The following is a 14,357-nucleotide window of genomic DNA, read 5'->3' as shown; positions in this document are numbered from 1 at the left end:
AACTTTCCTTATCAAAAACATATCTTGACCTGGTGCTGTGGCTCACGCCTGTAATCCCAACAGTTTGGGAGGCCAAGGCGGGTGGATCACCTGAGGTCAGGAGTTTGAGACCAGCCTGGACAACATGGTGAAACCCTATCTCTACTAAAAGTACAAAAAATTAGCTGAGCATGGTGGCAGATGCCTGTAATCCTAGCTGCTTGGGAAGCTGAGGCAGGAGAATCACTTGAACCAGGGAGGCAGAGGTTGCAGTGAGCCGATATCCTGCCATTTCACTCCAGCCTGGTCAACAAGAGCGAAACTCCATCTGAAAAAAACCCTCCAAAAAACCAATCAAAAAAAATCTTGCTTTTTTAAATTTCTTGTTTTTTATTTTTTTGAGACAGAGTCTTGCTCTGTTGCCCAGGCTGGAGTGCAGTGGTGCAACCTCTGCTCACTGCAACCTCTGCCTCCTAGGTTCAAGCAATTCTCCTGCCTTAGCCTCCTGAGTAGCTGGGATTACAGGTGCATGCCACCATGCCTGGCTAATTTTTGTATTTTTTTTAGTAGAGATGGGGTTTCACTTTGTTGGCCAGACTGGTCTCGAACTCCTGACTTCAAGTGGTTCGCCTGCCTCTGCCTCCCAAAGTGCTGGGACTACAGGCATGAGCCACTGTGCCCAGCCTACAGTTTTAACTCTTAGTAGCCTTAATGTCTAGCGAAAACCTGTGAAGTCCATATCAGTATTTGTAAATGAAAACCATTTTGCATTTTTTTAGAAAGATGTTTTCTCAATTTTTTTGTTTATTAACAGATCTAAGTATATTTAGCCTTTCTGTGCCGTATAAATGAATTATATATAACTGACAATTCGGAAGCCAATCCTATTTAATTTTACTCACAATTTAAAAACTAGTTTTATTTATCAAATATTAACACATCTACAGACACACAGACAGAAGCAGATCTTACAGCTTTCATAAATCTCATTTGTTGGCTTTTAAATAATTTTTTTCCCCCATTCTACTACCAGTCTTCCAATTATCTGTTTCATTGCCCTACTCAGTTGTTAGCTGGGCAACCCTCAATTCGCATTTTCAAAGGGATGGCTCTTAGATGAAACAAGGTAGAAAATTTATATCTCAAAGCACAGAGCTGAGATTTCAGGCCTAAATAATTAATTGTGTAATCATTTGCCCAAACCAAGGAAGGAAGTTGTTGGTAAAGGCCCGGCTAAGGCAAGATAGCCAGGAAGAGCACCTTAAACAAAGGTTAGATTTGTTTTGTAAATTCAAACCAATGGTAAGAGTTTCTAGTGACTCGGTTCTCCCTCTCTTCCTGGTGCACCGAGGCAGACGACACCCTTACAAATGGATATATATATATTTTTTCTTTGAGACAAAGTCTCCCTCTGTCACCCAGGCTGGAGTGCAGTGGTGAGATCTCGGCTCACCGCAACCTTGCCTCCTGGGTTCAAGCGATTCTCCTACCTCAGCATCCTGAGTAGCTGGGACTACAGGCGCGCACCACCATGCCCGGCTAATATTTTGTATTTTTAGTGGAGACTGAGTTTCACCATGTTAACCAGGATGGTCTTGATCTCCTTACCTCATGATCTGCCTGCCTCGGCCTCCCAAAGTGCTGGGATTACAGGTGTGAGCCACCGCGCCTGGCCGAGATTTTTTTTTATAGATGTAAATTTCTTTTACAAAAGAGTTTCAAAATAGCCAGCTAAATGCCAGAAACGTATGTCTTGAAGACTTATTTAGTTGAATAGGCAGTCTTTTTAACTTAACTACTGTTTCCTAGCTAAAATTATTGAGTTCAGGTTGAAGGCCATTAAGGAAAAGGACAAAAAAAGCATTCTTGGTGCCTAGACTCAGTATGATAGCTCTGAAAAAGAAGCAAGGCTACTTTACCTGAGGTCCTAACTTTTATAAACACTTTATCCAGGATAGCTTTCTTTTAGCCTTTAGTGTAGTATAATAACTAAGCCAAAAGGTTAGCAGATTTAATTTTTACCAATTTGTTGTTTAAGCTTTTTATTTGCCTTTTATAGTCTTTTTCCTTTCCTGTTTTTTTTTTTTTTTTGGAACAGAGTCTCGCTCTGTTGTCCAGACTGTAGTGCAGTGGTGTGATCTCAGCTCACTGCAGCTTCTGCCTCCTAGGTTCAAGCCTCCCTCGTGCTTCAGCCTTTCGAGTAGCTGGGATCACAGGCATGCACTACCATGCCTGGCTAATTTTTATATTTTTAGTATAGATCAGGGTTCACCATGTTGGCCAGGCTGGTCTTGAATTTCTGGCTTCAAGGGATCTGCCCACCATGGTCTCCCAGTGTGCTGGCATTACAGGCATGAGACACCATGCCTACTCTCTTTTTATAGTCTTTAAAAAGAGGCAGTAAAAATGTTGAAATCTTTTTTAGAAAGTTCTGCACATCAGTAGGCATCCTTAGATGAGACTAATTGAGGAGTCCTCACTTTCAAATGTATGGAATTACCTTTAGTAAGATTTTGCTATCTCTTTAAGTGTTTGCTGCTTCCAGGGCTTAATATTTATACATGTAGAGGTAGGCATAGCCAGAAGGTGGAGTACTCAGTTCTTCAGAAATTAAGGATCTCATCTATTTGGCTTTGGCTCTTAGATCACCTCGATCAGTTTAACCAATGATTTTTCCCTACCTCAGGGTGAAAGAAAAAGAAACAAATGGGGTAGAACACAAAAATTCCTGTGGATTTCCAAAAGCCAAAGCTTGCATCCCCGGCAGTATTGCCATTTACTACTAGTTTCTGTCTGACCCAGTCAGACGTCTGAGGCCTCTCTAACTGAATCCAGACCAGTTAATGATTAGATCCAATTCTGTCCTGGACCCAGTCTGGTTTCTGTCACAACTTCCAAATTCAGTTCAGATAAAAAAAATTGCTGAAACTCAAATATCTCAAAACATACATCCATGGAGCTTTGGAACCCTAGAGAGAACTTACGCATAATCCCCATTCACTGAGAGAGAGCAGTAGACACAATGGATCTTGTGGATACCTCACTAGTAAATAAATGAATATGTATGTATTTATATATATATACTCTATATTATTTATAGTTCTGTGTGTCTCTCTCTATATAACGATTCTTTACAATTTCTTCAATACTAAGCTAATACCACAGGGCATGTTCTAGTTTTCTCACTTTCTGTATTTCTAACTCCATTCTCTGATGGAGAAATGCCTAGCTCCTATTATTTTTAATATATTTATTTATTTTTCATCGCTGCTCCTGTCACCAAAATCTCATCACCACTACTGCCCACATATTCCTATACAGATGCCCTCCTCACACCAACTTTGGCCCTGACACCCTGAGCCATAGTCCCTTCCCCTTCCATGTGGAAGCCTTTCTCAACCAACTGGGTTCTTTTTTTTTTTTTTTTTCTCCTTTCTTTTTCTTTCTTTTTTTTTTTTTGAGACAGAGTCTCCCTCTGTCACCCAGGCTGGAGTACAATGGCATGGTCTCAGCTCACTGCAACCTCTGCTCTCTGGGTTCAAGCAACTCTCCTGCCTCATCTTCCCTAGTAGCTGGGATTACAGGTGTGCACTACCATGCCTGGCTAATTTTTGTATTTTTAATAGAGACGGGGTTTTGCCATATTGGCCAGGCTGGTCTCAAACTCCTGACCTCAAATGATCTGCCCATCTTGGCCTCTTAAAATGTTGGGATTACAGGCGTGAGCCACTGCACCAGGCCCAACTGGGTTCTGACACCTTGTACCAGACCGACCTCCCTGTGTGGATACACCTCATACTGCTTGAGCTCTAAAAGCCTGTTCTAGGCTACTGTGGCTTCCCCTGCCTCCTACACAGATGCCTGCCTCACTCATTTCTTCCTCATGGCTTTTGGACAGAACTTTTTGGGAAAGGGAAGAGAAATCCCACCTCCCTCACTTACTTAAATCCTGCAATACTGTAAGGCCAAATCCTACCTCTTCTTGGAGTCTGTCTCCCACTTCTTAGGGAAGTAATTTCTCCATTCTGGAAACTTACACTGTATTTTTATTTTATTTTATTATTATTTATTATTATTATTATTTTTGAGATGAAGTCTTGCTCTTGTTGCCCTGGCTGGAGTGCAATGGCAAGATCTCGGCTCACTACAAGCTCCACCTCCCAGGTTCAAGCCATTTTCTTACCTCCCGAGTAGCTGGGACTACAGGCACCTGCCACCATGCCTGGCTAAGTTTTGTATCTTTTTTTTAGTAGAGGTGGGGTTTCACAATGTTGGCCAGGCTGGTGTCAAACTCCTGACCGCAGGCCATCCGCCCGCCTTGGCCTCCCAAAGTGCTGGGGTTACAGGCGTGAGCCACCACGCCCAGCCGACTTACACTCTATTTTTTTGTTCTCTAATCATCTCATGTCTGTTTGTACCTTCTGCTGACTCCATGTCATACTTTGCGATCAGGGGCTATTTTCTGTAATTTTTTTTCCCTTTAATAACTTTTAAAAGTTTTTTTTAAGTGATAAATGAAAAGGCAGATACAAAAAAACCTACTAGTTGAAATATGATGGGTTTTTTGTTTCTAAATACAAAATTTAATCATTGAACTCTCCTTTATTATAGATTAGCTACTCTTTGATAGTCGAATGATAGTACAAGGAATTTAAAACATTTGACTTCTAAGAAAGAGAATCTTGTTCCTTCGATTTTACATTCATTTGTATAGGCAGAAAAAATGTATATTAAATTGTAATGCCCTATTATTTCTCTGGATTTATGCAAATTTCATTAAATAATTCATGTTTTATTATTATAGGCAATCCCTACTTAATATAATTTCTATATGCATGAATCTCAGTAACCATGTTTTAGTCAAATAACACCAGTTCCCAACAACTGAGTTCAAATTTCATTTAGTACAGTATAACTTCCAGTAATTGCATAAAGTATAAACTTTGCTGCTAGCTCCTCAGTCCATAAACCACTCTGTAAAAACATATGTACATCATGATCATGATCAATCACATTGCTATTTTTAATAGTCTGTTGGTGATTGGTTACTATATATCTGTCATTCAGTTCACACACAGACAGCAAAGCATGTAGGTGTGTTTCCTCCTTGTCTCTTAGTGATAACGTGATGTTTTACAAAGATGGATAATCAAAAGGAAATTGACCAAAAAAAGATGGAAGTGCAGCCAAGAAACAAAAGTGAAAATGCTCAAGTGAAATTCCAGTGAAGTGTAAGTGGAGTATAGAAGAAATAGCTGACTGTGGGAATGTTGACACTACTATTGAACTGCTGCCATTTAAGAGACTCCAGATGTACATCCAGAGGAGGTTAGGGAGGGTGAACTTATAGATATAAATGAAGAAAGTGAGGAGGTTGTGGTAAAAAGATGAATCCCCTTTCAGGGGAAGTGATCCTGGCAGAAAGTTCACATTAAAGGAACCCTTGGAGATATTTCATGACGTTGAAAATATAAAGGATAAAATGTTATAAACTAATCCAGATTTAGAAAAGTATGTACAGTTTATCAAGGTATAGAAAGATGCTCGCTGCATATTGTAAGTTATATGATGAGAAGTTATATGAGAAGACTAGTACTGTTAAGCCTACTTCTCATAAGTTTTTTTCAAAGAAAGAACACACTTTATCAGTGTTTCTAATGTTTTAAAGTATACTAAATAAACATTAGTTTTACTATTTTCAAAATTGTCCTTTACATTTATACCTGTCAATAGGAGAGTTTTTCATGTTTTGACAAAAAAATTTGAAAGGTCACAGAGTAATTACAACTTTTCCCATTGGTTACTAAGACTGCTTTGCACAGCTTAAGCTTGCATTATCAGTTACATGACCCCACATTACTGTGCAAAGCAAAGACTGCCTGTATCCTAGCATGTGGCACTTCTAAGTTTTATATATATTTTAAAGTTTATATATATTATTTATTTTGTTGCTTGAATATATTTTGATTTTAAAATACTTTTAGCATGCAGATATCCCAAACCTGAGATTGCCATTGTGAAGCGTGCGAAGGAAGTATCCTCAGCAGAGACCCCTGATAGTTTTGGTATAGTACAATCTTACAGTGTTGATTGCAAGTAGTGAAGCATCTATTTGGTGGAACTTCTTGCTTGTTTGAAATAGAATGCCTAATTTTTCTGTTTTTGCATTAGTGTTTTTGAGTGTCTGTATGATGGCACAATAACTGCATGCTCAACTAACTAAAGGATTAAATTTATAACTTTAACAAAAGGCAAAATGTTTATATTTAATTATATTTAAATAAAATATTTAAAAATTGTTGAAATAACCATAGCAGGTAAAACATAAGAAGCAGCAAAGTCTGTGAATTTCTTTAGGACGAATGAGTAGGAAAAAAGGGCCACACACAGGGAAACCTTCAGAATATATTGCAAAGACAGACTATATTTTAGATTCAGCCACCATTCAGCTTGATCTCTAACTCAGGTTACATGCTACGGTGATGGTGGAAGTGTGTGTGTGTGTGTGTGTGTGTGAGAGAGAGAGAGAGAGGGAGAGAGAGAGTGTGTAGGGATATGTTATGAAAGAGGGAGTGGTGAGAGAGAGAGAAAGATTAAAACAAATATCTCTCTGTTCCTGTTTTATTTATTTCTGATTACTATTTGATTTAGATACTTTGCCTATGAAGTATAACACAGTGTATGAAAGGGAGTCTGAAATATTTTGTGGACCAATTGAAATTTTGTAGGGAGAAGAGTTAAATAAAACTCAGACTGTGTATAGGATGTCAGGCAAAAACAGCAAAAACTAAGCTGTAAGAACTTTAGAGAAATATAGGCGCATAGTGTGTTTACACACACACACACACACACACACAGACATTGATGTATTAGTATGTTGTCTGCAAAAATACCCCAGTATACTCTTACTTTGCCACCTCCAATATTAAAAATTTTAAATCTGAGTTTGCATGTATAAGTTAAACATTTAATGCAAATATATTTTGAAGAATAAAATGTTAATTTTGAAATATTCTGAAGATATTTTAATTAGCCCTCAAATACTTATTTGATACTTATTCAAATTTATTCAAATAAAACTCTTATTCTATTAAGAATAAGATACTTATAGATTATGGCACACAGTATCACTAGGAGATCAGGTGCTGCTGAACAGTAACTGATAGTAGGACTTACCTGTCAGTGCTCTTGCCTTTTGAAACTCAGTATTTGGTTATATCCCTACTTAGAGTAGTATGCTTCTTTATGAATGTTTAGGTGGTACCTCTCGTGAAAGGATCACGAGGACCTGAACTCATTTTTTGTAACATAAAACTAAGACCCCGAAGGCTTGTAACCTGCTGAAGATTTAGTGACTAATTATATATCAGAGTAGGTATTTGTGTTAGGGCTTTTGGGTTTTTAGTTCAGTTCTGTTTTTCACTCTAATACATTTCTTCAGTGTTAGCAGTGAATTAGCCCTAGGCTATGGTATCCAGTTGTTTTGGAACCATGTAATAGTTTCCAGTGGTTCTGAAACCATCCAGCAGAAACCACCTAATACTTCCATTCAAAAAACATTTTATTTGGTAATTATAATGTATCATTTGATTTTCTCCTGTTTAACTTCATGTTTTTTTTTTAAATGTACCTGAAGGGAATTACATTTTATGAGAGGGGAAAAAAGCAGTTTGGAAAGGATATTAGTATTTTAGCTAATTGCAGTTTTATTGCAAGTACTAATGAATAACCAGTGTTTTGACGATGTTTTATATATGCACATACGATTGATTCTTGGTTCTTCCGTGTTTTTCTATTGAGAATTTATTAACTGAATGAGAAGTAGAATGGGAAAATGAGAATCTGAGTTCTGGACCTAGCTGTGTGTCTTTGAGTAAGTCACTTAACGTCTCTGGGCCTAAGTGGCTACATCTTCAAAGTGGAGAATTAAGTCAGTATTTCACAGTGAGTGTGCTTCTGGTATTTGGGCTGGCTAATTCTTCATTATGAAGGACTCTGTTGCGCATTGTAGGAAGTTTAGAATCCTTAATGCTGGTGGTAACATTTCCCAGTCATTATCATATCCCAAACAACCCTGCATATGTAAACCTCTTCTGGGGGGGAGGGACCACTTCATATTGAGAACTACTGGCAAGTGGTCTCTAAGAATTCTTTCAGCTTCAACATTCTGTGAAAGAATTCTTATTTGGGGCATGATTGAAAGGGAAGAAGGTAATATATCATACAACAAAAAACCTCTGCTGCTTCTTAGATATGAAACGATTTTATTTTAAAATGAATATATTTTGCATATCTGTGTAGCCCTCCTCACAGATCTACCATTTATGATGTTCCAAAATAAATTATTTTATTCTAGCTTACCCTAGGCTTTTTCTCTACAGTATTATCCATAGCTATATGATTTTTTAAACTAAAAGTTGTATAGTACCATCTCTATATCTAATAAGTAAAAGCAACAAGATTATTTTTTAAGTTGTACTATTGTTTTAATATCTTAGCCTTTAAAAAAGGAATATCATTGTATATAGTAATTATTTTCTTTATCTTTCATAGGCATAAAAGAAGGGAAGGAATATAATTTCTGTGTTTAGAAATATATATAGTTGTTGAAGTACGCAAGTTATTTGTGTAAAACCACAGATCAGTAGTATATCTGATTATCCTAAAAAAAAACAAAAACAAAAAAACTACCAGGAAATGCAATAAGAAAAATAAATTATTGGCCAGGCACAGTGGCTCATGCCTGTAATCCCAGCACTTTGGGAGGCCAAGGTGGGTGGATCACCTAAGGTCAGGAGTTTTAGACCAGCCTGACCAACACGGATAAACCCCGTCTCTACTAAAAATACAAAATTAGCCAGGTGTGGTGGCGCATGCCTCTAATCCCAGCTACTTGGGAGGCTGAGGCAGGAGAATCGCTTGAACCCGGGAGGTGGAGGTTTCGGTGAGCCAAGATCACGCCATTGCACTCTAGCCTGGGCAACGAGTGAAACTCCATCTCAAAAAAAAAAAAGAAAAATTATTGTACCTCTAGTACTTACTATTACTTTAGTCAGAGTTAAATAGTTAATAGGGATGGTGCATTAATATGGTTGATAAAGGTGATGATTAATTGAGTACTATAGTTATCTTCGTGATTGCTTATGGCCAACTCCTGTCCTCAACTGTTATACCACTGGCCTCCACCAGTCTGAAATTCATTAGTTACTTCTAGGTAACAGGTTGCAGTGAAGTCCCAGGTCGCATGGTAAGTTCCCTGGAAGGTTAACAACGTGACAGTTTTAGTTCTTTTATTTACTTATTGATTTAATTAAAAATATCAATAGTCTTTGGGGGTGCAAGTAGGTTGTAGTTACCTGGATGAATTGTGTAGTGATGAGGTCTGGGCTTTTGGTGTACCTATCACCTGAACAGTGTATGTTGTACCCAATAGGTAATTTTTTGTCTCTCACCTTTCTCTTGCCTCTTCCATACTAAGTCTCCAATTTCCATTACAGTATTAGTTTTTATAAGACATAAGTAGAAATTTCTTTTCTACGTAATGTATATGTTGCAGTAATTACTTTTAAATGCTAAATAAAATTACAAGATTACACTCAAATGCCTTTATGGGTTTTATGTAAGACATATATATTTAGAAATAATTAAAAAGTCCTTTTACAATTAAAATTTCTGTTTAAAGAGACAGGTTAATTAAAATCTACTAAATTAAAAGTTAAGCTTTGCTATTTCTGAAGAGCTTAACTTTAGAAAGCTTAACATTCATTTTTCAATTTTGAATGTCAGGTTTTGTAAGTATATAACTTGACCATATTAATTTGTTTCTTTTTTTAAAAAAAACACTGCCGTGTTGCTTTATAAACCGCTTTTGGTGCATGTTAGACTTGTTAGCATTTGATTTGCTTAAATTATTTTGCTTACAGCATGGTTTGCATTTTAAGTTTGTATTCTTTAATATGTTGTATTTTTATTGTAAATTTTACCTTACCCATTTGAACTTTTGGTTCTATTAAAGGACTAAGCAGTTATTCATAATGTTCAGAATTATGGGTAACTGAGACTCTTGGTCCCCAAATTGTTGCTGAAACTCACTAGTTTAATATCTATTATTTTCATAAATCTTCTAATTAGGCCAGACTGTGATTTGTGTTGCCATGTCTACTTCCTGTACTTTTTTGGGAAAGATATTGGGGTGAGTTTGGAATAAATATTAGGTGGTCAAAGATCAGAAACTGCATAATTAGACACTTAAAGAATACTGAGTTATTTGTAATAAAGGAATAGTATATGCATTAAACCGTTCCTTTTCTGTCATCTCAGGGTGAAGCTGCTTTGATACTTTTCTTATTAAGTTTATTATAAATGATTTGGATTTTTCCTTTCATTTATGATTTTATATTGCTTTTCACATACATGATAATAGGCTGAAATATCACATTAAGAATCATGATTTCCATGAAAGCATAATAAAAAAAAATAGACTAGGAAATAAGACTGTTTGTTTTTCAGATTTTCTTTTATTTCAAGTATGGATTTACGCACCTTTTAAAGTGTGTGCTATAGTTTGGCTCTGTGTCCTCACCCAAATCTTATCTCACATTGTAATCCCCACGTGTCGAGGGAGGGACCTGGTAGGAAGTGATTGGATCATGGGGGCGGTTTCCCCCATGCTGTTCTCATAATAGTGAGGAAGTTCTCACGAGATCTGATGGTTTTAAAAGTGGCAGTTTTCCCTGCATGCCATGTCTCTCCTGCTGCCATGTAAGATATGCCTTGTGTTCATCTTCTGCCATGATTGTAAGTTTCCTGAAGGCTTCCCAGCCATGCGGAGCTGCGAGTCAATTAAACCTCCTTTCTTGACAGGGCACGGTAGCTCATGCCTGTAATCCCCAGCACTGTGGGAGGCTGAGGTGGGTGGATCACCAGGTCAGGAGTTCCAGACCAGCCTGACCAACATGGTGAAACCCCATTTCTGCTAAAAAATGTACAAAAATTAGCTAGGCGTGGTGGCATGCGCCTGTAATCCCAACTACTCAGGAGGCTGAGGCAGGAGAATCACTTAAACCCGGGAGGTGGAGGTTGCAGTGAGCCGAGATTGCACCATTGCACTCCAGCCCAGGTGACAGAGCAAGACTCTGTCTCAAAATTAAATAAATAAATAAATAACCTCCTGTCTTTATAAATTACCTAGTCTCTGGTAGTAGCTTCATAGCAGTGTAACAATGGATTAATACAGTAATTAAATTTAATGGAACATTCAACATGAAAATGACAAATTATTAAAGTTTCTATTAAATAATAGAACTCACTCTATATGCCATTAGCCCTGTTTCTGTGTTTCAGCATCACCATTGTTGTAAACATGTTTTGTAATTTTATGATGGAGGCTAAAATGTAGAAACTATAGGTGTTGCACATTTCTTTTACTAAAGTCTATTGATTTTCAATTTAGGATGTACCTCTTAGTAGTGTTAAAAGATAATCTTTAGAGAAATTAAAGTTAGCAGAATTCATTTGAACAAAGAGACAACTCATGAGTTGGGCAGCTCCCTGAACCGTTACTGGTGACAAACTGGCACAGGTTTAGAGAGTTCCTCCCAGCAACACATGGGCAGGCAGTATTTATAGACAGATGGAAGTGCTATGCAGAAACAGCTTTTTGTTTACAAGTTGGTGTTTTCATTATTTGGACATGTCTGAGCAGTATGCAGCCTGTCATTGGCTGAAAGGTCAGCTCCTATGATAGGCCAAAGCTCAGCTACTTGTTACAAGAAGATACTCTTGAGATAGATTGCAGTTTGTTTACATATGAAATTAGATTGCAGTTTGCTACATATAGAGGCAGCTCTAGGCCAAATTTAATTTAACAATTTCCCCCTTTTGATCAGTGTCTCAATTTCGAGAGTTGACCAAAAGTTTGGGCATTGACACCATTCTTTGTCACCATCATAACAGACTTGTTTGGTCTCTATGGAATTCACAATTGTTAGTGTCAGGTAAGCTGAACGTTTATGTTCTTTTCATGTTTTTATTATTCTAACCATAGCGAGGCCATTTGACGTGCATTGGATGGCTATGCATGAGCATTTAATACTCTTGAGAGGATATGGTGCACCAGGGAGACTATTATCATGGCTATCAGGAGGGTAATACTGAGAGACTGAAGTATACTTCTTAACAGGAGCTCCTGTCAGTTGAACCAATCAAAATCAAATATACTTGTTTTAGCAAAGTAGCTTACTTACTGATTTCTGGCAACTGAGTTTCTATCATACCAGATGTATTTATGCAAGTGCAGCAGGAGGTGTTAGCTATTGCATACAGTCTTCTTTGTTCAGACAGCAGAGTCCAAAGCAATGATACTGTCTGAAGCAATTTTAGCAAGATAATTTGAAGAAGTTTGCTGGGCAGCTATAGCCCTTGCAGTAGAATCAGCTGCATGAGCTAATGTTTGAGACAAATTTCTAATCATAACCTCATTTACATTTATGCCAAGCCAGGGAAGGAGTATTTTACCAACAAATAAAAATAAAAATGTCCATTTAGAGTGATTTGCACCTGCTGACAAATTCCCCTTTATTTTATAGTGCAAATTAAGAGGTATAGACCAGTGTTCATTTTCCAGTTTGTTATGGAGTGACACTGATACCATTAGAATCCGTAAACCACATTGGTTCCTTATTTTCCACTTATTGATACATGTAGTTATGTACATATATGATTGATCATAAAATCCTCCACAGATAAAAACATATCTTGGAGGTGCTCAACAGGCAGTCCCTTATGGAATGCTTTGTACATTAGAGGTCACTATTAGAGAAGCACTAGCAATATTTGTCTAAGGCTCCATTATTGAATCATTGCAAGGTTGGAGGCTACTGACAAGGAATTAGGGTTACACATTTGCCTACGAACTGTCAAATCGTCTTCCTTTGGTTTTCTTATACAATTTCTGGCCTAATTTAACTGCAAAACCCTCACTATAGGTTTTGCCTACTGTTAGTAGCATGACATATCTGACATTCAATTGCAGAAGCTGTTGGCTATGAAATCTTAATCATCACATTATCTTGCCATTATATAAACAGAAAAGGAACGGAGGCCAAAGAGGAAAAAAGGCACAGGTTTCATAGTGACAGAGAAGTCTTGATCTGTAATCTTCGGAAAGCTGTTCACATCCAAGATGCCATCTGCTTCTGGGTAAAATAAAAAGCTTTCCTGGTCAGCCTTACCTTGAGGTCTCTGATTGGTATACAGTCTCAAGAGTCTACAGAGGCCCTCTTAAGTTCAGAGATGTGGATCAAAGACTCGAGACCCTGAAATTTTACTACGGAGAACAACTTGGTATTGTTTCTTCCAACAGAATTCAGGGGTATTCTTTCTATGGTGTCTTTTTCAAAAGACCTAAGCTCCTGGTTCTAGATAGTGAAAGGTCTGATTGTCATCAGTTGGTGGGTCATGGAGGGCTTCTTTTACCTGATGATAATATACTTTGGCATCTTGCATTTAAACCTTTCAATATTGAATCATGTCAATATTATAAGAGTGGTAGGTACATGAGGTTCTAATATAAGAGTTTAATAATATAAGAGTGGTAGATACATGAAGTTCTATTATCAGGGACATAGGCCTTCCAGTAACTGTTGTATAAGGTATCAGTCTATGTTTTCTAGTGGAGTGGATCTGATTGCCATCAATTGGTAATACCTTTGACCAAGGCCATCAAGTCAATTCAGTTAGCTTTGTTTAATGCCATTGTGTTTGTAATACCTTATTCAATTGTTTTACAACTTGTCTGTTGAAATGAGCTTTATTTAATGCCATTGTGTTTGTAATACCTTATTGTTTTACAACTTGTCCATTGAAATGAGTACCTGTATTACTGGAGATTTCTCCAGAAATACCCTATAAAGGAAACATATTTTCTAATAACCTTTTAGTTGCTCTTATAGCATTGGCCTTATGTATAATCAGAGAGCTTCTATATAATCATAAAACCTATGTTAAATGTGGTAATTGAATGAAATTCATCTGTAAGTGTTCAAATGATTCATTAGGTGCTAGAAATGTATTACCTGAGGGTTTTTATTATCTTACCAGAATTATGGGTTTGCCAAACCAAACATTAGTTATAAACCACTTTAGCAATCTTAGAACAGTCACTCAAACAGTTTTTCCCCATAATTTGGATCGTTTTATCTCTTCTATGATGAGTCATGGAGTGCAGAGCTTTTAATAATGGAAGCTTTCAGGAGTCAGGAATGACCAGGCAGCTGTCCAGGCTTTCCATGAGCCCATGCTTAACATCGGATTTATATCCTTTTAAATAATAATTTTATTTCTCTAATTCAGGTGTATAGCACTTGTTTATTATATAA

General features: G+C 37.2%; 1 protein-coding gene across 3 annotated transcripts in view; it reads left to right on the top strand.

The window, feature by feature from the left end:
- TMEM65 (transmembrane protein 65) overlaps positions 1-14,357 on the top strand; it is a 61,669-nt gene that overhangs the window by 15,945 nt on the left and 31,367 nt on the right. For 2 of the 3 annotated variants that reach the window (XM_015145961.3, XM_077944024.1), the window contains exon 2: positions 5,964-6,044. The exons of the other annotated variant lie outside the window; for it this stretch is intronic. In XM_015145961.3, the coding sequence (XP_015001447.2) occupies positions 5,964-6,044 (81 nt within the window). The remainder of the gene's footprint in view (positions 1-5,963; positions 6,045-14,357) is intronic. 3 annotated transcript variants of the gene reach the window in all.

Source organism: Macaca mulatta, chromosome 8, assembly GCF_049350105.2.
Source record: "Macaca mulatta isolate MMU2019108-1 chromosome 8, T2T-MMU8v2.0, whole genome shotgun sequence".
Lineage (NCBI taxonomy): Eukaryota > Metazoa > Chordata > Mammalia > Primates > Cercopithecidae > Macaca > Macaca mulatta.
This window is presented reverse-complemented; position numbering and strand designations above follow the sequence as displayed.